At 45.2% G+C, this 23,989-nt stretch overlaps 1 protein-coding gene across 3 annotated transcripts in view; it reads left to right on the plus strand.

Annotated features, from left to right (window-relative positions):
* GANAB (glucosidase II alpha subunit) overlaps nt 1–23,989 on the plus strand; it is a 55,531-nt gene that overhangs the window by 23,709 nt on the left and 7,833 nt on the right. For all 3 annotated transcript variants that reach the window (XM_078786610.1, XM_078786611.1, XM_078786612.1), the window contains 15 exons: nt 2,714–2,813; nt 3,406–3,493; nt 6,815–6,911; nt 7,024–7,204; nt 8,752–8,905; nt 8,986–9,221; nt 9,349–9,475; nt 9,670–9,749; nt 11,585–11,728; nt 11,951–12,047; nt 20,040–20,141; nt 21,728–21,971; nt 22,217–22,281; nt 23,022–23,098; nt 23,892–23,966. In XM_078786610.1, the coding sequence (XP_078642736.1) occupies nt 2,714–2,813; nt 3,406–3,493; nt 6,815–6,911; nt 7,024–7,204; nt 8,752–8,905; nt 8,986–9,221; nt 9,349–9,475; nt 9,670–9,749; nt 11,585–11,728; nt 11,951–12,047; nt 20,040–20,141; nt 21,728–21,971; nt 22,217–22,281; nt 23,022–23,098; nt 23,892–23,966 (1,867 nt within the window). The remainder of the gene's footprint in view (nt 1–2,713; nt 2,814–3,405; nt 3,494–6,814; nt 6,912–7,023; nt 7,205–8,751; nt 8,906–8,985; nt 9,222–9,348; nt 9,476–9,669; nt 9,750–11,584; nt 11,729–11,950; nt 12,048–20,039; nt 20,142–21,727; nt 21,972–22,216; nt 22,282–23,021; nt 23,099–23,891; nt 23,967–23,989) is intronic.

Below are 23,989 nucleotides of genomic sequence, written 5' to 3' on the forward strand. Positions count from 1 at the left end.
TCTCCCTCTCCCTCTCCCCCTCTCCCTCTCCCTCTCCCTCTCCCTCACTCTCTCCCTCCCTCTCCCCCTCTCCCTCTCCCTCTCCCTCTCCCTCTCCCTCTCCCTCTCTCTCTCTCCCTCCCTCTCTCCCTCTCCCTCTCCCTCTCCCTCTCCCTCTCCCTCTCCCTCTCTCCCTCTCCCTCTCCCTCTCCCTCTCCCTCTCCCTCTCTCTCTCTCCCTCTCTCCCTCCCTCTCTCCCTCCCTCTCTCCCTCTCCCTCCCTCTCCCTCTCTCCCTCTCCCTCTCCCTCTCCCTCTCCCTCTCTCCCTCTCCCTCTCCCTCTCCCTCTCCCTCTCCCTCTCCCTCCCTCTCCCTCTCCCTCACCCTCTCTCCCTCTCCCTCTCCCTCTCTCCCTCTCCCTCTCTCCCTCTCCCTCTCTCCCTCTCCCTCTCCCTCTCTCTCTCTCTCTCTCTCTCCCTCTCTCCCTCTCCCTCTCCCTCTCCCTCTCCCTCTCCTTCTCCCTCTCCCTCTCCCTCTCCCTCTCTCCTCTCCCTCTCCCTCTCCCTCTCTCCCTCTCCCTCTCCCTCTCCCTCTCCCTCTCCCTCTCTCCCTCTCCCTCTCCCTCTCCCTCTCCCTCTCCCTCTCCCTCTCCCTCTCCCTCTCCCTCTCTCTCGTCTCCCCCTCCGTTCCTCTCTCTCTCCCCCTCTGTCCGCCTCTATCCGCCTCTATCTGTCTCTCTCCCTTGGTCCGCCCGTCCCTCGGTCCACCCGCCTCGCTTTCCGTCCGTCTCTATGTTCGTCCATCGCGCTATCTCTTCCTAAACAGTTGTGCAGACATTCAGCAAACTTGGTAGTTGTGAACACCATATGGCAAGAAGGTGTAAGAGCCGTACTATCTTCTTGACCGCAGCCTCAGTCCTGGGACGGGTTGAAAAGGTCAAATACCAAAAAATGCAATTGTGGGCACATTGTAAAACATTTTTGATGTAACTTTGTACAGTATATGCAATCCACATTGGGGGACATATGAAATATTTAACGAGTTTGGATTTGACACCGGTTCATGCCCCGGGGGTAGATACTTTGGGTCACAAGGGTCAAAACAGAAGATTAAAAAAACAAAGTCAACATTTAAGATTAGGTCGTTCCTAGTGGAACTTTTTGCCATCTTTAAACTTTGCTTTCAAAGGGAAGCGTGTGGATTTGCGATGGTGTGCTATCAACTTCGCTCCCGTTATGTATATATATATATGCTCTTCCCACTCAGATGACATTGTTGTACCATCTGCATAAAATACTTTACATATCGATTAATTTTAATGGTGACAAGTGCATTATCCAACAAAAATGTGTGGACATTTTTGGTGAAAACAACCCTTTAGCATGTGTCCATGAGATATTCTGTAGGGCTTCTCACTGTAATGTCTGCTACTGGTTTTGATTAGTTTAATGTGGGATTGTCTGCCATTATTTGCATCATGCATCCTCGAGTTCTTTCGGATTTTGTGATCGCTGTTGTCGAACCTGTGATTGGTTGGTTTCCCAATATGTTCTACACGCTCGGCCGTCACACGTGACCAGTGTGTACTGGACTAATCACTCCACAAATCCTGTTTCAACATTTTAAGGCCCCATGTGATGCTGTGTGTTGATCACATTGATGGAAGACTCGTATGATGCTGCTCTTTCATGGTATACCAACATGTCAAGGATCATCACAGCATATCAAAATGGTGCTGGGCTGACATCTCAAGGACTCCCTGAAATGAAATTTTTTGTTGAATGATCATTCGGGGTTGTCTTCCTTTTCGAGATTAATTTATTTTTTGATGGTCCACCACATATATGTTCAGGATTGGTGTTTCCTCCTGTAATTTTGCACGGTTGATTTTGGTGTGGTTGGGATCGTTGAAATTGTCCTGTTGGACGTTCCCATTCTGTAAACAGATCATCACTCCTCGCTGAAACCTCGTTGACTCTTTTTTTTTTTGAGGGACTTGATGCTCTGAAACTGAGCAATGGAACTTCCCTGACTATTTTCCCTTTATCTGTTGATTGTGTTCTTGGTTATGCAAGCTGGGCAATTCTCCCAAACCAAAATGGGTGTCCCATGATTTGATTTAATTGTGTGGATTAACCTGCCTTTTGATTACTTCTATATGGCTAGTGTCATAGTCATAGAGTGTCGCTGAAGCTGAAGGGAAAGGTGTATGCTGCATGTGTGAGAAGTGTTATGATTTATGGGAGCGAGACATGGGTAATGAACGTAGAGCAGCAACGAAGGCTGGAAAGGGTGGAAATGCGAATGGTTCGATGGATGTGCGGAGTATCGTTGAGAGAGAGGAAGACAAATGATGAATTGCGAAAGATGATGGGAATAGAGCCTGTGATTGATGCTGTGAAGAGGAACAGGTTGAGATGGTTTGGCCATGTGTTGAGGAAGGATGAAAGTGACTGGTTGAGAAGAGTGATGGTAATTGATGTAGAAGGAAGTAGAGGACGGGGAAGACCGAGAAAGACTTGGCTAAAGATGGTGGAAGAAGAAATGCGGGCAAGGGGGTTAACATGGAGAGATGCAGAAAATAGGGCAAAATGGAGAAGATTGTCATGGGGACCGCAAGGCTAACCCCCGCTCTAGCAGGGAAAATGGCCTTAAAATGCATGTTGTTGTTGTTGTTGTATATGGCTAAGTGAGCTCCATGCACATTGCACAACCGTCCACCTTTATCCCAACAGTGGAAAGGAAGAGGCTGCAAGTGAAGAGAAGAATGAAGGTGAATCGCCTGAGGGAGAAGAAAAGGCCCATGAAAAACAGCCAGACTTGGGAACAGATGAGGTGCGCCTGCATGTTTGCATGCAGGCTAAAGGGTTTTTGGAAACAATTTTAGATGTTTGTTAAAAAATAAAAATTTAGATCACGTAACTTTTGATAGGAACTTTCAAATGCTATTTTGGGAGCATACTAGTTACTTGTGTACAAAACGTTCTTTTTGGGGTGGGGGGGGGGGGGGGGGTATACTAGAAATACACAGCAGAAATGTTGATCCCATGATGCAATAACTGGAGCATTTCATTTGAGGTGATTGGGAGTAGAATGAAGAGCTAGTCTTGCAGGTGCAGGCTAATGTCAATCTGCATTGTGCAGGTAAAACGACGGATTAAATCAACTGGGTTGGTGGTGGTATCTGGGCAGCAGCTCCACCGATATAAACAAATTGATCAGGTGGTTCACATGTTCCATGCGAACAGCGTTCTTCAGATATAAAGCTCAGTCATCCAAAACATTGAGCCAATTATATCAGACGGTGCCTCCTTTATTCATTTTCCTTACTTATCCTTACTTGCTGAGATGGACTGTGACCGCTGTATGTGTTTATTATAAACAAATGTTCATTTCGGAAGTTGTGGTGTGATGATGTGATGTGCAGAAAGAGGACCAAGAGGAGATGGTAGAGGAGGAGGAAGAAGGGACTTGGGAAGAATCATTCAAGTCTCACCATGACAGCAAGCCCTACGGTCAGCCTTTAATTGCCTCTTATTTACATCATCTTATAAGTAATATCGATTGGTTTTTGAATTGGGATGGTGGATTATTTATTTACCTTTTTCAATTATTTATTATTGTTATTCAAGGTTAAGGCTCATCGAAAAGTGGAGCATAGAATGGATCAGGATGCTATAGAGCATGAGGAACAGTAGAGAAAAAGATAGGGGGACACCAACAGTGGGATTGAAGGACAAAATAGAGGGAAACTTGAACAAATAGTGGATGTGGGGAGGAATTAGGGGTATGAGAGGATGTAGGTGTGGAGAAGATGGAAACAGAGGAAACTCTTCGGAGGGGAAATCTGGAAATTTGGGGAAGGAAATTTTACCAGAAGAAGGTTGGTTGTTGACCATGTGAGCCCTGCAGAAACCTGGGAGGGGGAGGGAAGGACAAAGCATGGAAAGAGCAGAGGGTGCAAGACCAGAAAGGAGGCGGTAGAAGAAAGAGACCACCGACCTGTGTGCGATGGCGAAGTGATAAGCGCAGAGACTCGGCTTCAGTGTGGGAGATTAAAATCATCTTGAAGGCCTTGGTTTCAACAGTATTAAGCTGAGCAAGGTGTGAGGTAGGGGAGCTTAACTTTCCTTACTGCAAGATAAAGAATGTGACTGGGCCCAGAACACTGCCTTGGGGCACTCCAGCTTTGACCGGGAGAGGAGATGAAAGGATTCCAGCCCAGAGGGGAGAGCAATACTCAATCCGTAGATGAAGGCCTTGTAGGTAGGTAGAAGTTCAGTTTGATAGAGTATGCCCAGTCGGCAGGTGGCTTCGGAGACCAATTTTGAAATGTGGTTTGCCCAATAAAGATCATGGCTGATAGTGAGACCCAGGATTTTGAATGACTGAACTTCCTCAAGAGAATTGGTAAGAAAATAGATAGGAGGGTTTGTCAGATGATCCTTTCAGAGAGAGATAGAGAGACTGAGATTTGTCAGGATTGAAAGAGATATTCCAAGTGTATGACAGGCTTGTGATTTTTTTTCAATGTTTGAAGAAAGGGAAGAGGCTGCATCCTGCATGTCTTTAGGCTGAGGGTTGTCACAGCAGAGGGTGGAGTCATCGGCAAATGGATAAAGGGGATTTTCCAGAGAGTCAGAGAGCCATTTTAGTCAGAGAGCCAGTCAGAGAGTTTTAAGGCCATTTTTCCCCGCTAGAGCGGGGTTTAGCCTTGCGGGCCCCATGGCAATCATGGTTCCTTGTTTGGGGCAATGTTTTTATGGCCGGATGCCCTTCCTGACGCCAACCCTTAGTCGCCTCTTACGATGGACTTCGTTACGGTGCACCTATTCTAAATCGGGGTACACACCGGAATCATTCATCCCAGCAAGCTGGGACTCAATTTGCCGACCTTGAAAGGATGACAGGCTGAGTCAACCCCCTGAGTCAAACCCTGAGGGCTGAGTCAGTCAATTCAGCGATCGACCTGGATTTTAACTCAGGATCCTAAGATCCCAAGCCGGCACCTTAACCGCTAAGCCAACACCAGGCTGTCAGACAGCGAGATGTAAATGGAGTCATTACTGTTTTGTGGACGGTACAACACACATATGAACAAAAGGTGGGAGCGAGGGGAGGCCATAGCCAGAGGTACCCCTGGGTATGTGTTGGAGTGAGGGCAGAGCAAGGAGAGTGAGGAAGAGAGTTTTTGATAAAGAGAGCAACTCCACCACCAGGACAAGTCTCAGGTCTATCGAACTGGAGAAGGGAGTAAATGGGGAGAGGTACTAAGGAACCAGAGACGTCTTGAAGGAGGAAAGTTTCCAGTCCACGGTGAGGGAGATTTGGAGGAAACGGTGAGGAAACGGTGAGGGAAGTGAGGGAAGGGAGAAAAGACGTCTTGAAGGAGGTGAGGGGGGAGTTTTGAAGTGTATGTGTGAGGGGAGAGTTTTGAAGGGGAGGTGTGAGGGGAGAGTTTTGATGGGTAGGGGGAAAGTAGTGATGGAATAGGGGTAGGAGAGAGTAGAGGGAGAGGACATGAAATGGGACACTGGTAAGAGATTGAGTTGGTGGGATAGAGACAAGAACCAATGGAGGAGGGAACAGACAGGGAAGGGTTTGACACTGAAGATGTACAATAGGAATCCATCTGGATCCGCCCATTTGAAGAAGGTGAAAGAGAGGTTTTGCTCTAAATTGGTATTTCATTCAAAAATAATTTTCTCAGAAACCAACAACCGCATCCAGACCAAACTGGCAACGCCCCTAAAAATTGCATTGGTCATGAAGTCATCTGCCTGACATAATCAAAGGCAAGGTTGTCTCAGCATGCAATGGATAATGGCCGCACAACTTGCTTCAGACTCGTCAGAAAGTGAATTTGAGCATTTTTCTGATCAACAATAGTCTGTTTCAAAAATAGAACATTGATTTCGTGTTAATTGAAGCCATATCTATAAATTAATTTTCTGTGTCTATGGCCCTTTAAATTATGCGCACCATGGCCTTGTCTCCCCTGGAAAGGGGGCCACAGGCTCCCTTCCCTAATCCCTCATGTTCACCAAAACAAAATTTCCTCACAAACTACATGACCAATATGGACCAAATTTGTTACGATACATCAGAACATTAAGGTATTATGGGGTTGTGCTCCCCATCTAGATCCATCACCTATAAGAGGCTGAAAAGGCAGGTTTCACCTCAAATTCAGGTAATTTATTTTAAAATCTCAGAAACCGTAGGGAAATGCCCGTAAGTCCCCACCGGGCTATTTATTTTATTTGTTTGGTTTTATTTTTTGTAGCGATGAGGGGAAATAGGATAACGTTGGAGGTGGAAAGTATGATATTTAGGAAGGTAGAAGCTGAAGGAGAAACTACGTTAAAAGAGACACATAATAGGGTGGCTATCCGAGGAGTCGACCTTGATTGAACAGCATGAAAACAAAATCGACAACACGGTGCATTTACGGTTTAACAGGGAAATTTGGAGGAAAACACAAGGACAGGGATGAAAATGGTAACACGGGGATGAAAATATAACAGAAAAACGTGACGGATCCAGTTTAGAAAACTTAGTTGGTGATTAGGAGAATGCAGCAGCTGCAGATTCAACCACATGTGCAAAAATCTCTGAACCGGAAAAATCCCCCAAAAAAATTGCCCTTTTTTGGGGGGGTGGGGCGGGGCGCTCTTCCTTCGTTTTACAGCGTCTCTAACTGTTGCTTTTGAAAAGTGTGCCGCTCACATTCTTCAAACTTGAAAGTATCGAGTCACTCATGAAAAACATTTTCTGTTTTGTTTGTTTCCTGACCAATTTGTCCATTTCTCTTTTGTCCATTCTCCTCCTCGCAGGTCCTATGTCTGTAGGTCTGGACTTTTCCCTGCCAGGGTTTGAAGACGTTTACGGCATCCCAGAGCATGCTGATAGCTTTCGTCTTCGAACCACAAGGTATCCTCATACATTGTTCATATTACTGTGCCCCCTTCCACCATTCCCCACACTGCCTCCTTCCACTCCCCTTGCTTTCCAATTAGTTTTAACCAAGTGTTTATGTTCACAGTTCTGGCGATCCCTACCGCCTTTACAACCTGGACGTGTTTCAGTACGAATTGGAGAACCCCATGGCTTTATACGGCTCCGTGCCATATATGGTGGCACACAGTCCGGAGCGCACACTTGGCCTCTTCTGGCTGAATCCCTCTGAGACGTGGATCGACATTGCTTCCAACACGGCAGGAAAGGTACACCTTTGGTCAAGGTTTCACCTTTCATTGATGGTCGCCTGTTGAACTCATTGTATTTCTCTCTCTTCCAAAATTATAATCTCCATGAATTGACATGTATCTGGACCTGCCAACTTTGTAGTAAATATAACTAATGCCTGACCCAACGATAATAAAATAAAATGTATTTGCCCTATCTACCTACCTTTGCATGCTAATGTACGATGGTACAGCAATCACTGTCAACTATACAGTGAAAAATGTGAAAATTAAATTGTTTTCTTGGATTAAAAGAAAACTTTTTTCATGTTGACACGTGTAACATGTAACGGAGCCTTTTCTTTTTCTGTTTTCATTAACATGCTTGAAATTTGCCAACAGATACACGTCGTGGTTTTTAAAAAACTTATGAGGGCCATTTAATGTCATGCATGATCTTGCCAGATCAGACTCGGTGGTGTAATGGTTATAACGTCCCCTGTGAGTCTGAGATGTCGAACGTTTAAATCCCCTCCAGTCATACCAAAGACTTTAAAATGGTACGTGCTGCTTCCTTGTTTGATGCTCAGCATTTAAAAAAACAAAAAAAAACCAATAGAGCACAGATAAACAACACTACGAAGGCAATGGCAAACCACCCATTTATAACCCTTGCCAAGAAACTGCTTCAGCAGCACCGGCGCTCTGTAAAGAGCGTGATCCATCATAGTATAAATGAGAATGACCTTGCCATGCTGAACTTCCTGGAGCTTTTCAAAGTTCTCAGTGCCGGTCATTTATACCAACCTTCCTCGCTCAGTTCTGTTAATGTAGAGGTGCTGCTGACAATTACAGCTGAGCGATGACCCGAGGAGTATTGCAAGTGAGTTTGTCACAAACGGATGAATGCTTGGTTATAAAATTTCGTGCTCTGCTGGGAACACATCCACAGAAGATTTTTCAGCTTATGGTTGAGGCTTTGGGGAAACATTCCACTTTGTTTGAAACCGTCCTTGACCGAGGAGGTCAACATCTTAGACTGCTCGGTGTGGAAGTTCAACACCATGCATTTGAATGCTGACCAGCTGTTGCAACTGATGAGGGACATATTCATGAGGTTGACACCATCGTACAGCGAACTGAAGCATTACCTGTACCAGGATTGTACAGAAAGTGGGAATTTCCTCTGCAGGTGTGTTCCTCATTCCATCCGAAAAGAAGGATTTGTGCAAAATGGGTTCCCATTTGCTTGATGACGATCAGCCAGCCGACTCATCGATCATTGCAAGATGAGGGTGACATGTTCCTGGAGTGTTTCATGATGGTGGACAAAACATTGTGCATTCATTCGATCCTCTGTTCAACAGGCAAGGTATAAATGGTGGTCACCACAGTCACCAAACCATAGATCGCTCATCGCAGATAGTAAGCACCCTCCCAACCCCTTCCCCGCTTCACACTCCCCCCCCCCCCCACCCCACCCCCACTCCTTCCAACCCCTTTGCTAGCACCTTGACCCATGATACATTTATTTGATCCCTTCTCATTTTAGATCCTATCCCCACCGTTTTCTTCCTGACCACCAGACTGTGTTTGGGAAGATGCTGGATTTTGTGCGTAGTGCAAATGAAGGGCCGCAGATTGACGTTCGTTGGATGTCGGAGAGTGGAATCGTAGATGCCTTCCTGCTCCTTGGCCCTTCGCCAACCGATGTGTTCCGCCAGTACGCCGCACTCGCTGGTCGGTGTCTCTTGTGCATTAAACCCTTTGCATCTTCTTTCGTGCATGTGGTCCTGCCTTAACAGCTGTGCCACGTGTAGGAACGCAGGCCTTGCCACCGCTGTTTGCCCTGGCGTACCACCAGTCACGCTGGAATTACAATGACGAGGATGATGTGCGTGCTGTGGATGCGGGATTTGACAAGCACAACCTGCCGATGGATGTGATCTGGCTGGATATTGAGCACACTGACGGGAAACGCTATTTCACTTGGGATCCAAATAAGTTTCCCAACCCTGCAGACATGCAAAACGACATTGCTGGGAAGAAGAGGAAGGTTAGGCTTTTTCTTCTTCAGCCAACATGGCTAAACCTATCGCCATTCTGCCTCCTGCTTTTGACATGCTGTTCTGCTCTTGTGAAATAGGGATGCGTTCCTGCTTTGACCCCTATGTTCCATACAGATGGTAACCATCGTAGATCCACATTTGAAGGTGGATTCCGGTTACAGTGTATACAATGAAGCATACTCACGAGGTTACTTGGTGAAAAATAAAGGTGGCGGAGACTACGAGGGCTGGTGTTGGCCGGGTGTGTTTACCTTCAATTTTCAATGATCGATGTAGTGTTCATTTGATAAATGTGATAGTCTGGGTCATCTTTTGGGCCGTATGATGTTTTTGGTTAATTGTAAACTTTTTACCTATTTGTTGCGAGTATTTTTATTTTCCTCATTCTGTCCTCTCCTTCCAAAAACCCTTTCAATTCCTCCACACCTCTTCCAGGCTCTGCTGCTTACCTGGATTTCATCAATCCTGAGGTTCGAGACTGGTATGCCAGCAAGTTTGCCTATGAAAGTTACCAGGTACTTCAGTCTGCTTCTCGTGTATTTTGAGGGTAATCTGAGCTATTTTACAAAAAATATTATTGTGAATGTATAGGATTGATATTTATCAATTAAAATGTTTGTTTTTTTTTCCTACACCGATGAAGTCGCCAGAGGCATTATGTTTTTCGGTTGTCCATTCTGTACGTGCGTCCATCTGTCCGTCCTTGATAGGTTTTTGTTACCGCGATAACTTGGGAATGGCTGCAGGGATCTAGGTCAACCTTGGTGCAGGTATGCATAATGATGTTAAAGATGAACTGATTCGTTTTCTGCATCAAAGGTCACAGGTCAGAGGTCATGTCAGGTAAAATGTGATACTTGAGAACAGCTGAAGGGATTTAAATCAAGCTTGGTACAAGTATGATTAATGATGTAATAATGTGGGCTGAGTCATATCAGTCGACTTCGCGACGTTGAATAAAGCCGTTCTAGTTTTGGTTCGTTTCTGTTGTTGATGATGAAGTGTTAAGAGCATATTGTAGTTAGGTGGCTTTATTGAAAAATCATGGCAGACCGATTATAGCACCAAACTTGGAACAGTTACTGTAAATGTCATATGTAAGAAATCCTAGTGGTTTGCCAAACCTTGGTGGTCGCCTTCCCATTAAAATCCAAGATGGCCGTCCAGATGGCTGCCAAAAACATAAATGTTCCAACCTGTGATTGTATTTGAGCTTTAAAAATTGATGCTCTAAATGTGTTACAATAATGGATCACGTGACAATTCAAAATGTCCACCAAAACTAGCAACGGAAGGTTGTTTATTGCTATTACAATCACACTGGTATGAATGTGACATGACCTACTGGTGTTTTTGGCAATGAAACCACAACATACCAAGAAAGAGCAATCGGAGGTTGCAGACCCTTGCCGGGATGTGTTTTAGTGTTTTTTAAGGCTTCTGTGTTAAAACAAATAGGGTGGCCGAACCCTTGACCGATGACATTATTATTTTTGTTCCTCTCCACCAATTTATCCTTGGATGATGTTCAAGAAATTTCATCTTGATGAAGATGAAATGAAGTTTTGGACGTGTCGAATTATGACGTCATAATGGAGGCACCTATGACATCATCATTAACATATGTTATTCCCCATAGAGAGTTCTTTACAATGAGCCATGTCTCATCTTTTCTATGTAGTGCTTTCGGAGATATGGAGGTGCAAAGTTTTCGGTTTTTCCAAGATTGCGCCCGTACCGCGTGACTCGTGACGTCATAATAATCATTAAAATAATTCTTTTGGAAGAAGCACCGATGGTGAAAATTTCCCGTCAATCGGACCAACGGTTGCAGAGAAAAATCGTATTTATTCTGTGCGCACAAACGAACAAAGAGACAGACAGAGAAACAGACTCAAATGCAATATCCTTTTTTCTGGTGAGGGTAACAGACAGGGGTGAAAACATTACCTCCGTTCGTCTTCGGTGGTGGAGATAACTAGAACCGCACTCAGTAGAGCACATACCTCTGCCAGGCTGAACAGTTTATGTTTTGTATCCTACTGAAAGGCCGGATCTGCATCCGGAACTGAACTAAAATCTAATTGGCTTGTTCTTGTCGCCGAAACAACTCATCCACAAACTTTTGTCATAACCCATCCATAACATTTTTAAATATCGTGCTTCATATCGTTTTTGGCCCAATCGCTAAATGGTGAAGAATCACTTGAAATTTAAAAAAATCCTCAGATCTGGATCTGGGTCTTCACACAGCTTTCATTTCCAGAAACCATCTGAAAAGGAAAGCTGTAAAAAGTTTAATCGTACACTTGTCAACCATTAATCCCATTGCATCCTCTTTCACACACAGGGCTCTACAGACATTCTGTTTACTTGGAATGATATGAATGAACCATCGGTTTTTAATGGACCTGAGGTTACCTTGCATAAAGATGCACTTCACCATGGTGGTTGGGAGCACCGTGATGTTCACAATCTTTATGGATTCTATCAGGTACAACATGCGGATGTGCTGCGACCTCATTGCCTTTCTCTTGCTCTCCATGTTGTCGTGAAGGGAAAACGGTCATTATCAAAGTGCTTTTGTTTGGTTGCCAAGAAAATGTTTTTTTTGTTTTTTTAAATTCAACTATCCCAACTACCATCACCCTCCTTTTACCCCCAACCTCACCCCCTCCCCTCCCCATACACACACACATGCTCCCCAATTCTGCAGCAATGGGGAACTGTGGGTGGCCAACTCAGACGTTCTGGTGGAAATGAGCGACCATTTGTACTTGCACGTGCTTTCTTTGCTGGTTCTCAGCGATTTGGTGAGATCTGATGGTCAAGCATCAATTGCACACTAATTGCGTAAATTTTATGCCTCTGCTGCCGTTAAGGTATTATGTTGTTTGCCAGTATTATGTTGATGCGGATGCCTCATGGGTTATTGAATGTCCATGTTTACCTCCATCTATTGCATAAAAGGTTCTTTTATTGTTACAGCTGCGGGTCCATTTTGGTTACCTGGTTAGAGAACCGCGGGTCATGTCAAAATGACCACAACCGCCAGCGAAAGCCACAGCCCCAAGTTCAAGTTCCCAGACCTGTTTGCCATGTTACACTACTCCCTGAGAATTCGGGATTAACCCGGGGAAGCGCCAATAGATGCCTGTGACCCACCTAATTCGGCTGAGAAAACCGTTGCTCACGAGCGCGGTCTGAGGCGGTTTGAACCACTTTTTTCTTTTTTTTTTGTATACAAGATCGAGGCTCGTGAAAGAGCTAACATTAATCACACAAAAAGACAAACCGACACACAAAACACAAAAAACAAGGGGAGCGGCAGACAAGATGGGGAGAGAGGGGGAAGGACACAAAAGAGAGGGGGAAGAGGGGGAAGGACACAAACACAACATTTGCGAGCAGGGACATCGGGAGGACTTGGGGGGAGGTGGGAGAGGAATAAAACATATGAACACTGCAAGGACTCTGGGGTGAATTACCGGGGGTAGAAAAGATCAAGGTTTTCGATGGGGGAAGATAAGAGATGGTGGTGAACAGCTGTTTTAAAGACCTGGAGGGAGGAGTGGGATTGAAGGGAGTGGGGGAGTTTGTTCCAGAGGCGGGAGAAAAGGGGAATGAAAGAGTGAAGGTGAGCAGAGAGCCTAGACTTTGGCAGTTTAACCATAAGAGGGTTGCAGGCAGATCTTGTGCGACCTGAAGGAATATTGGGGGGACAGAGCACAGAGAGAGCTGGGGGAGCAAGGCCGGAGAGGAGTCGGTAGAAGACAGAAAGACCACCAACCTGCCTGCGGTGAGTGAGTGAAAGGCCCTCGGTGTTGACTACATCGCAGGAGATTCCAATGATTCTGAAAGCTTTGGCCTCAACAGCGTGAAGCCGAGCAAGGTGTGAGGCAGGAGCACCAGCCCAGAGGGGGGAACAGTATTCCATTGAGCTGCGGATGAAAGCCTTGTATGTGGTGAGGAGCTTAGGTGTGCCAAGGAAGGACTTCGCACGACGGAGGATGCCCAGTCGGCGACTGGCTTTGGAGGCCAGCTTGGAAATGTGGTTTTCCCAAGAAAGATCATGGCAGATAGTGAGACCAAAAAGCTTGAGCGACAGAACTTCTTGGAGAGGATTGTTGAGAAAGTAGATGGGAGGGTTGTCCAGTCGGTCCTTTCGGAGAGACATTGTAAGAGTGTGAGATTTGTCAGGATTGAAAGACATGTTCCACTTGTTTGACCAGTCTGTGATTTTGTCCAGGTCTGCAGAGAGTGAGGAGGCTGCAGACTGCCGATCTGAGGGATGAGGAATGGAGCGACAGAGAGTAGAGTCGTCAGCAAAGAGATAGAGAGGATTTTCAAGAGAGTCAGAGAGATCATTGATGAAGACCAGAAAAAGCACAGGGCCCAGAACACTACCTTGGGGAACTCCAGCCTGAACAGGAAGAGGAGATGAGAGAAACCCATTCAGGGCCACACGTTGACTACGACCAGAGAGGAAGTCCGCCAGCCATGCGTGGAGATTTCCATGGATACCAAAGGAGGAGAGTTTGGTGAGCAGAGCAGGGTGCCAGACCGTATCGAAGGCACGTGAAATGTCAAGGGAGACGGCTCTAATTTCCTGTTTGGCGTTGAGGACCTCCATCCATTGTTGAGAAAGCAGAAGCAGCATGTCCAGAGTAGAGTGACCAGGTCTGAAACCAAATTGATGATCAGAGATCAAGCCATTGGAGAAGAGGAAAGATTTAATATCTGAAGCAATGATGGATTCCATGACTTTGCTGATAATTGGGAGAAGGCTGATTGGTCTGTAGTTGCTGGGATCTGTTTTTGCACCTTTTTTGTGCACACCGGTGATGTTGGCTGATTTCCAAGCAGATGGCAGATGACCTTGAGCAAAAGAGAGGGTGAAGAGAACAGAAAGAGGGAGTGAAAGAGCAGAAGAACATGATTTTAGGACCCGTGGGCTGATGCCGTCAGGACCAGTTGCAGAATCAGAGTCGAGGGTTGACAGAAACTTTTCCACCTTGTCAGGAGGAAAGGACACAGAGTCCAGGAGCAGCTGGGTACGACTGGGTACGGTGGGTACAGAGAGGGATGGGTTTGGGACACAAGATTTAGAGGCAAACACAGAGTTGAGGCATTCAGCTTTTTCACGTGCGGAGTCAGCCGTTAAGCCGTTTGAGGTGAGGGAGGGGATGGAGGGGGAACAAACACCAGAAACAGATTTGACCAGACGCCACCAGGATTTGGAAGAGGGAGACAGATAAGAGAGTTCGGTCTTGAGAATGGTGAGATATTGTTTCCTGGCTCTCCTGAGGGTGGACACACACTTGTTTCGGGCTTTGTGAAAGGAAATGAGATTTCCTTCCGTTGGATTTGCTTTCCAGGAGACGAAAGCAAGTTGTTTCAGGGCAACAGCCTCACCACAAGATTCCGTGTACCATGGACGGGAGGAAGGGTATGACAACTGAAGACGAGATGGTATAAATCTGTGCATGAGAGAGAGCAATTTACTTTGAAAGAATTCCCAGGATGAGTTGATGTCAGAGGCGGTAGAGATGGGAGACCAGTCCAGATGATTGCTGGCTGCTTGAAGACCGTGCCAGTTGGCCTGAGTGAAATGCCAGACTCGTCGACGCTGAGGAGGCTCTCTGAGAATGGTCAGAGAGATGTCCACTTTGACAAGCACATGATCAGATGAGCCGATTGGAGCAGAAGAAGAGCAGCAGACATTTTCAGGGAAGTTTGTCATAACCAAATCCAGAAGAGAAGATGCTCCGTTGACTGAGATCCGGGTCGGGAAATTGACAGATTGTGTCAGTCCCAGTGAGTCGCAGAAGTCCTTTGCTGAAGAGCCATGGCTGGTGAGAGAGGTACCCACCCCCAGCCAACTGGCATGGTGACAATTGAAATCACCACATATGAGGAAGAGAGAGTTGGGATGGGTAGATAGAAGTTGGTCCATATTATCAGACAGTGAGATGTAGATGGAGTCATCGCTGTTTGGTGGACGGTACAACACACATATGAACAAAAGGTGGGAGCGAAGGGGAAGCCGTAGCCAAAGGTATTCCTGGGGGTGAGGTGGAGAGAGGGCAGTGGAGGGCGAGTGAGGAAGAGAGTTTTTTATAAAGATAGCAACCCCACCTCCAGGACGAGGCTCAGGTCTATCATGCCGGAGGAGGGAGTAACCTGGGAGAGATACCAAGGCATCAGAGACATCATGAAGGAGGAAAGTTTCTGTTAGGCAGATCACATCTGGTTTGTCAGAAGCAACCTGTATGGAGAGGTCAGTCAAGTTTGAGCGAAGGCCCCGGATGTTTGAGGTCCATACCGTTAATGAAGAGGAAGGGGGAGCATCGGGTCCAGAACAGGGGGGGGGAGGGGTAGGGTAAGATGTGGAAGAGGAGGAAGAGGTAGGGAGAGCTGTTGAAGGTGTGTCAGAGATTTCAGAGATTTCAGAATAGCTTGGAGAAAGGGAAGAATGGGGCGGACAAATGGTTTGATGGAGATTGGGTGAGGCACAGTGAGGTGTTATTTGAGGAGGGGGAAGAGCGAGGCAGAAGGTTTGGGGAGATGAAGGTGAAAGTTGGAAGGGGGAAGAAGCAGGGAGGATGCTTTGAGGAGGAGGGGTGAGAGGGGAGTCTAGGAGGGGAGGAGCGAGGGAGAGTCTCGGAGGGGAGGGGTGTGGGGGGAGTTCACTCCTTTCCAAACTCACCTGGTTTTGACATGTACACTCGGAACATCATTTGCATTTGTACACTCGGATGCGGAACATCATTTGCACGTTATCATCAAACTGCAAGGGGCAGTCAATAAGTAACCTTAAAATATTTTTCACAAGTTGTTTATTGCACGTACATGTGTAACAACTGTTATTTTTCAACATAATCTCCATTGCGTTCAATACATTTTTCCAGCGCTTTACTAAGGCCTGGATTCCTCTCGGGAAAAAAAGATTTGGCTGCTTGTGTAGCCATTCGTGCACCGCTTCTTGTCTTGGACCTCTTTGTCGGATCGGAAAGTGGTTCCACCAAGCACCTCTTTAAGTGGCCCAAATATGTGGTAATCCGAAGGGGCAAGGTCTGGCGAGTAGAGTGGGTGAGGAAGACACTCAAATTGCAGGTCCTCGATTGTTGCAGCTGTAGCGTGGGCAGGACAGTATGGGGCCGAGCATTGGCATGCTGCAGCAAAACACCGGTAATGAGTAGTCCACGACGTTTAGATCTCATTGCTGGTTTCAGATGATTTTTAAGGAGGTCGCAGTATGATGCACTGATGACTGTGGTCCCTCTGGGCATGTAATGTTCTGCAAGTGGACCACGGCTATCCCAGAAGAGCGTCAGCATAACCTTTCCAGCGGTCGGCTGTGTGTGGAATTTTTTGGGCTTTGGTGAAATTGAATGGTGCCACTCTTTGCTTGCCCTCTTCATTTCTGGCTGAGAGTAGTGGACCCAACTTTCATCCCGAGTCACTACGCGCTGTAAGACAGCGTCGCCTTCTGTTCCGTAACGTCGCAGAAGTTTTTCACATGCGTCCACTTGCTGTTCTTTCAGTTCGGGGACACTTTGTGGAAGACACTTTGTGGAACCACCTTGCAGACACTTTGTGGAACCCCAGCATGTTGTGAATGATATGGTGTGCTGAACCATGGCTAATGTTCAATTTGGAGACCACTTCATCCAGCGTAACGCGACAGTTTTCCCTTAGCACGCATTCAACTCCTGCAGCCATTTCTGGTGAGGCCGGCCCGAGCAAGCAGCATCTGCCACAATGGACACTCCACGTTTAAACTGCCTGTCTCAGTCGTACACCTGCTGCAGCGATAAACATGTCACCATATTGCGTCTTCATACTGCGATGGATTTCACTGGGATTCACAGTCTCACTTCCCAAGAAACGGATGACAGAACGTTGCTCCTCCCTGGTGCATGCTTCTAAGGAAGCCACCATCTTGGAACTGCTCTAGTGAAGTCATACGCTCAATGGTTCCAGATCTAAAACAGGCAAAACATGACTCTTACCCATAGATATAACATATGTCATCTACAACTACACATATTACATTCTCGAATTTATATCACCATTTTAAGGTTACTTATTGACTGGCCCTCATACAACCACCCTAAACCACCAAACTAATCAGTTAGAACAAGCGGAATCCACCCTGAGAGCAGGTGTATTATTTAATAATGAGCAAACACTCAGGGGGAAGGATCGCATGAAGCAAAACAGTGCAAATGTATATGTAATAAGTATACACCCCTTGCTCTTTACTCGATATGTACACTCAAACAAACCAAACTAACGGTAGATTCCTTAAATATTATAGGCAATTTTCTGAGACAATGAAGAGATTTGTTTGGGCAAACCAGAGGTAGAGACATGCAGGACTCTGGCCAGTTCATCTCGCTTACAGGGCAATCGTTATGGAAACAGAGGGAAGAGACAAATACAATCAAAAAGGGGAAGCTCAGCCTTCTCTTCGCAAAGCGCAACCTTCTCTTCGCAAAGCGCAACCTTCCCTTCGCAAAGCGCAACCTTCCCTTTGCGAAGCGCAACCTTCCCCTTGCGAAGCGCAACCTCCTCTTCGCGAAGCGCAACCTTCCCTTCGCGAAGCGCAACCTTCCCTTCGCGAAGTGCAACCTTTCACTTCGCGAAGCGCAACCTTCCCTTTGCGAAGCACAACCTTCTCTTCTCAAAGTGCAATCTTCACTTTTAATCTTGTTCATGATAGTCTTTTTCCTGGTCACTGACTTTTTCCACTTTTCTCTGAAATTCTTCCAAGCACTGAATGTGCTACTTCCCACCTGCAGTGATAACATCAACAGAATCTGCTGACCTAACCCTCATAGTAATACCCTTTTGTGCTTTTCACATAATGTGATTTGTTTGATTATCCTTTCACATGAACGGAATATTGCAGCATTGAGTAATTGTTGACTGCATCATGTTTGACAAAACATACACATATTGTGATCCTACAAGGGTGTTGAACTGCGTTTGACTGCCTTCTGGTTTGTTTCTGGAAGTTCTCCAGGCCCCTTTTGTTGCTTTTGTAGAGATCGTTTCCTCGGCTGTTTCAGCCTACTTTCAACTGGGAACTTGCAGTTGCAAGCTTTGTGCCATTTGATAAGATTTCCTTTTCCAGCTCACTTTCAGAGTCGAGGAGTTGTACTATGATCAGTAATATGAACCAAGTCAGAATCTTTAAGCTTTCTTCTTTCATTGGCAACGTTTCAACGTTTCAAGCCTGGTCTTTCCATCCTCTGGTGGAGAAGTGTGCAGATGTTCATTTCTGTCCTCTTGGCAAATAATGCACTGAGTGGGAAATATAAATCTCTTCCCTTTTGTCTTTATATGAAGTAGGTTGATTTACCTGCATGCCTTGTTTTTCAATAAGACCAACAACACAACAACATGCATTTTAAGGCCATTTTCCCTGCTAGAGCGGGGGAGCGGGGGTTTTCAATCAGACCCTGAAAGAAAAAACTATTTGCCTATGAGGTTACCTTCTGAAAATCTGAGACAATGAATATGGACACACCATGTAAAATTCAATACAAACTTGAGTTGAGATATTTACCATAATTATTATTGACCTTGGCACTGATCTATAACATCAAAGGCAAGTGAAATGAATGGATATGCATTTAGTGTGTGTGTGTGTGTGTGTGTGTGTGTGTGTGTGTGTGTGTGTGTGTGTGTGTGTGTGTGTGTGTGTGTGTGTGTGTGTGTGTGTGTGTGTGTGTGTGTGTGTGTGTGTGTCCCCGTGTGTCCGTCCGCCCATCCGCCTGCCTTCTTGGGACTGCAGTGCAGTAATTGGTCTTTATTTTGATTAAACCTCTCTTAATCCCCAAATAATAGACACAAATACATCAAAAGTGTATCGTCTTACTAAAGTTGAATGTCACAGTAGAACTGGCATATTTTCTGAATATTTTCCTCAAAATGACCTTTAAGGTCAAATCCTAAAATGTCCGCACTATTTGATCATTTTGAGTCAAATTATATCTAGATGGGATGAATGAATGAATGAATGAATGATCGTTTTAAGGCCATTTTCCCCGCTAGAGCGGGGGTTAGCCTTGCGGGCCCCATGACCATCATGGTTCCCTGTTTGAGGCAATGTTTTATGGCCGGATGCCCTTCCTGACGCCAACCCTTAGTCACGCTCTTACGATGCGCAGGGATATGGTGTACCTATTCTAAACCGGGGTACACACCGGGATCATTCATCCCAGCAAGCTGGTACTCAATTTTCCGACCTCGGAAGGATGACAGGCTGAGTCAACCCCCCTGGCGTTAATTCAGCGATCGACCGGGATTCGAACCCAGGATCCTAGGATCCCAAGCCGGCACCCTAACCGCTAAGCCAACACCAGGCTTAAATCTAGATGGGATACCTAGTTTTATTCACATTTGACAAAAGGTAATGAGCTAGTTATGAGAAAATTCCATTATTTGGTTAATTTTTCATCAAAATGACCTTGAAATTGACCTTCAAGCTCAAATGCTGAGATGTGTATCCTCTCATTCAATACCTTGGGTCATATCAAACATTTAGCGGGGAGACAAACTTGTAACAAAAAAATTCAGTGATAAATGTATTTCAGGTTTTTGGCCGGCCGACTCTAACACTAACCCAAACCCAAGCCATCCAGAGACACTTTATCTCTCAATAAGGTCAGGGTCCCTCCGGATATTTTACCCAGTGTAATTGTGTGTGACCTTTCTTTGGGCAATCATAGCCACGGGTTATCTACTGTACATGAAATGTCTCATGCTTTGACTTCATGTACTGGATGCTGTAGGGGCGGTGTGGACGGGTGACAATGTGGGAGAGTGGAGCCATCTCAAAGCGTCCATCCAAATGGTCCTCAGCCTCAATCTTTGTGGACTCTCCTTCAGTGGAGGTAAGCCTTAACATTTGCACCCATTTGTGGGAGATCACTAATCTTCTAACAAATCTAACCTGACACTGAATGCCAAAAATAATTTTATAACCTCATCATCATCATCATCATCATCATCATCATATTCCTGTGTCATATTCCATTGGACTAAGTCAGTCTTTGCTTGCTTGAGCTATTTTATTAATGTATAGTTCTTATTCTTTGATGTTGTCTCTTCTAAATGGTTCAGCTTATTTAGAATCTTGTTATTCATAATAGTACAGATGACTCCAAGTTGTCTCGCCTGGGTTCAAACCTCGGCCCAGCTATAAACTATCATCCCAGTGTTTCACATGCAGGATGATTCATTCATGTGTGTGCTGTCCCTCAGATGGACGTTAAATTGGGTGTCCTGTCTGCCAGCATTGGTTGGTGGGCATTAAAGACCCCACTGTGTCCTTCACGAAGAGCATGTGTGTTATTGCTGTCACCATGAACAAATTCCAAATTCGTGCCCTGACTACTGCTGTGAGAGTGATGGCAAACTCCCCAGCACGGCACCACCGGACCAATAAACCGCTACAGCAGAACCAATGCTCTAACGCAGAGTTTGGTACATTGGATAGGATGGAGGACTCGTGAAGATGAATACTTTCACAAATCTTTAAATGTGACTTTTATGTGCCACCCTCGTCAAGTCAAATTGAAGCCAAATCTTAGGGAGAATATTAAAAAAGGATAAAAGGTGTTTTTCAAAATTGAGTTGTTGACTATAGCACTTCCCATCCAACCAATCAGAGCAAATTGCCACACATTAAATGTACCTTTTGAATACAGTACTCATTCACCTTTATTCCAAACACTTTGAGCTCTGTGGAATCGGTGCTACATTTGCATTATGGGAAATTGGTTTCATAGATGATGTTTTTCTCTAAGGCTTGGTAACCAGAATAGCTCTACCTCAGATTAGTAACCAGATTATGTGCTTGTAGCTCTACCTCATGTGAACGTTGGCAAAATCTGTGACGAGTAAGACTGGTGATATTGTTGCTGCCCTGGTAGCATGTGTGTAAAAGAAGTGCGAAGGTAAACTTTGCAAAAGTTATGATGATAATGAAGAGCAGTTGAAAAACCATAGATTTTCACCAAAATATGAGCAGATTTGAGAGGCCTTGCTGTCATGGTCATGCCACTTGATGAGAGGACTTTGCTAATATCCATAATTCTTTCAGGTGGACAAATAATTATTTCATTTTTGGTTCGTTTGTTAAACAAATGAACTTGTATTGTGTAGTCCTGCTTAAGACCAATGGCCCATGGATCAAGGAACAAATTCAGTGATCTTCATGAGAATCGACTGTAATCGTACTTGTAGATGCTTTTGGTGGTGTTTTGGAATGAATTTGTGTACTAAATAGAAGAAGGCAGAAATTGGAACCAGGAATGAATGGATGAATGGTGCAAACTTGAGCTCTTTCCACCATGACCTTTTTATTCACTGGAAATTAGATTGTGCAGAGGCCATATCAGAAGTATGGCTTATTGTCGGTGTGCGATATCTGTTGCTGATTATCATGGCTTTGGATATCTACTTGTTCCCCGGACAGCCGACATTGGAGGTTTCTTTAAGAATCCACCCACCGAGCTGCTCATACGTTGGTACCAAGCCGGGGCCTACCAGCCGTTGTACCGTGCGCACGCACATATCGACACCGCTCGTCGTGAGCCCTGGATCTTTGGCTCGGACACAACCGCCCTCGTGCGGGCAGCGCTGCGTGAGCGCTATGCATTGTTGCCTTACTGGTACACAGTCTTCTTCTGGGCCTACCGTTCAGGAATGCCTGTGATGAGGTGAGGGATTATTTTTGTAGCAGCAGATATTGGTGGTGGTTGTTGAAGATCCGTGCTTCTGAATGCTTTTCCAACTCTAAGTCAGGACGCTGCTCAAGTTGTTTTTGTAAATATTTGGTGCTATGTCTGGATCTACTGCAGTAAAGTCCAAATTGTCATTCGCCAGCAATTGTTCCATACTTAGCTGTTTTCTATATGATGCATATGTCATGTGATTGCTTACCCTCCCCCTCCCCCTGCCCTAGGGCACTGTGGATCGAGTTCCCAAAGGAAGAACAGACATTTTTGATTGAAGATGAATACATGATTGGTATGATTACCATTATAGCTGCCACTAGATTTAGCAAAGAAAGGAGAAGGTGGAAGAAATAGTTGATACAGCAAAAGCTCATCTTCCTAACATGACACCTCCACTAATAAGTTACTAAATTAGGAACCCCTCTATGTCACTAAAACTTAATTGTGTCTCCTTATTATGGTTTTTTAAGGTTCATGGAGGAACCTGAACTTGTATGGCATGTACGATGATGACATTAGGAAACGTCAATGTACATTACTTGAATAACAAGGACATTGGTAGACATTGAACAAATCAACACCAAATATGATATTGAACCTGGGATCCCAGAATCATGGCTGCTTTTCAACACAGATTTTAACAACATTTTTTTAAACCACAAAAGAGTGGCAGCTGCTGTGTTTGTGGGTCATTACTGTATAGCGCAAAGTTGGTAAAGTTTATCAAAATGGCGAACTCGCTAACATTATGAATTGGCAATATTTTCCCCTTTCGCTAAATGGCTCTGAGAAAGCGTACGCGAGGATATTTAAACCCCAGTGACTTTTGATGTCATGGAGCATCGACGATAACCTCACTCAAAAATGGCCACTGGGCCACTGGGCCAATGGTTCAATGTTGACATGATGGTTCCGATTTAGAATGAATTTGCTTTTGCAAGTAACGATTACCTTTTTAATTACCTAGAGGGAACTCGACAGTGCAGCAATTTAATTTTACTGAACAAAAGTTATTCCAATTTCTTTTAACAGGAAATGCTCTTCTTGTTCACCCTGTAACGGAGGCTGCTTCACGAGGAGTAAATGTACACCTGCCAGGAGCACATGAGGTGAGGTCGAGTATTTGTTTGCCTGGAATGCTTTGGTTGCTCTTTTTATGGAGAGGGCTGTCATGAAGGTTTAAAGATCTTTGAAAATTATCAAATACTTGCTTCAAAATTGAAATTATATTTTTTGATTGAAAATGTTATTTTCTGCAGTCCCTACCCCCCTCACCCTCTGCCTCCCCCCCCCCCCCCCCCAAAACCCCCACTTCCCCAACCCCTTGCCCAACTGATTTAAGGCTCGTGGAGGAGCTTGTACAAATGTCATACACAGGAAAAGGGCATGAAATATCATTGTATTTTAAAGTGAATTATGATCTCATTCGTACACTGTGAATAAATCAACATGGTTAATGATACTTGAAGTAGCATTTTAAACAATGTGAGCCAGGTGCTCAGATGCGAAAACCCAAATGATCAACTTCCATTGAGAATCAAACAGACTTGATCATATGACTAGATTTCCCATAGGGCACAGACACGATGTGGATGGTGGTTTAGACGTGCATAACAACAAGGAAATAACTACAATGAAATTAGATGCAGGAGGAGGCCATTCGGCCCATCATGCCTGCACAACACCAATAGCAGATTAAATAAATCTGTCAAAACAACTTTATTTAATTGGGGTGATGGAGGGAGGAGTGGGGATGAGAATAGTGTGGTAGGCTCAGGGATATCACAATGACGCCAAAAATACACGCCAATGCATACTGTACGAGTGATCCATCAAGGACCCATGTTTTATCATAATAGTGCCGGACTCGGTGAAACGCGCCTGTTTGCTTGTCATCACTAGGTTTGGTATGATGTACACACCCAAAAGAAGTACTCTGGTGGCCAGGAGATCAACTACCCTGTGAAGCTGAGCACCGTATGTACAAAGAGGCAGTTTTA

The sequence above is a fragment of the Myxine glutinosa genome, chromosome 11 (assembly GCF_964187855.1).
Source record: "Myxine glutinosa chromosome 11, kmMyxGlut1.1, whole genome shotgun sequence".
Taxonomy (NCBI): domain Eukaryota; kingdom Metazoa; phylum Chordata; class Myxini; order Myxiniformes; family Myxinidae; genus Myxine; species Myxine glutinosa.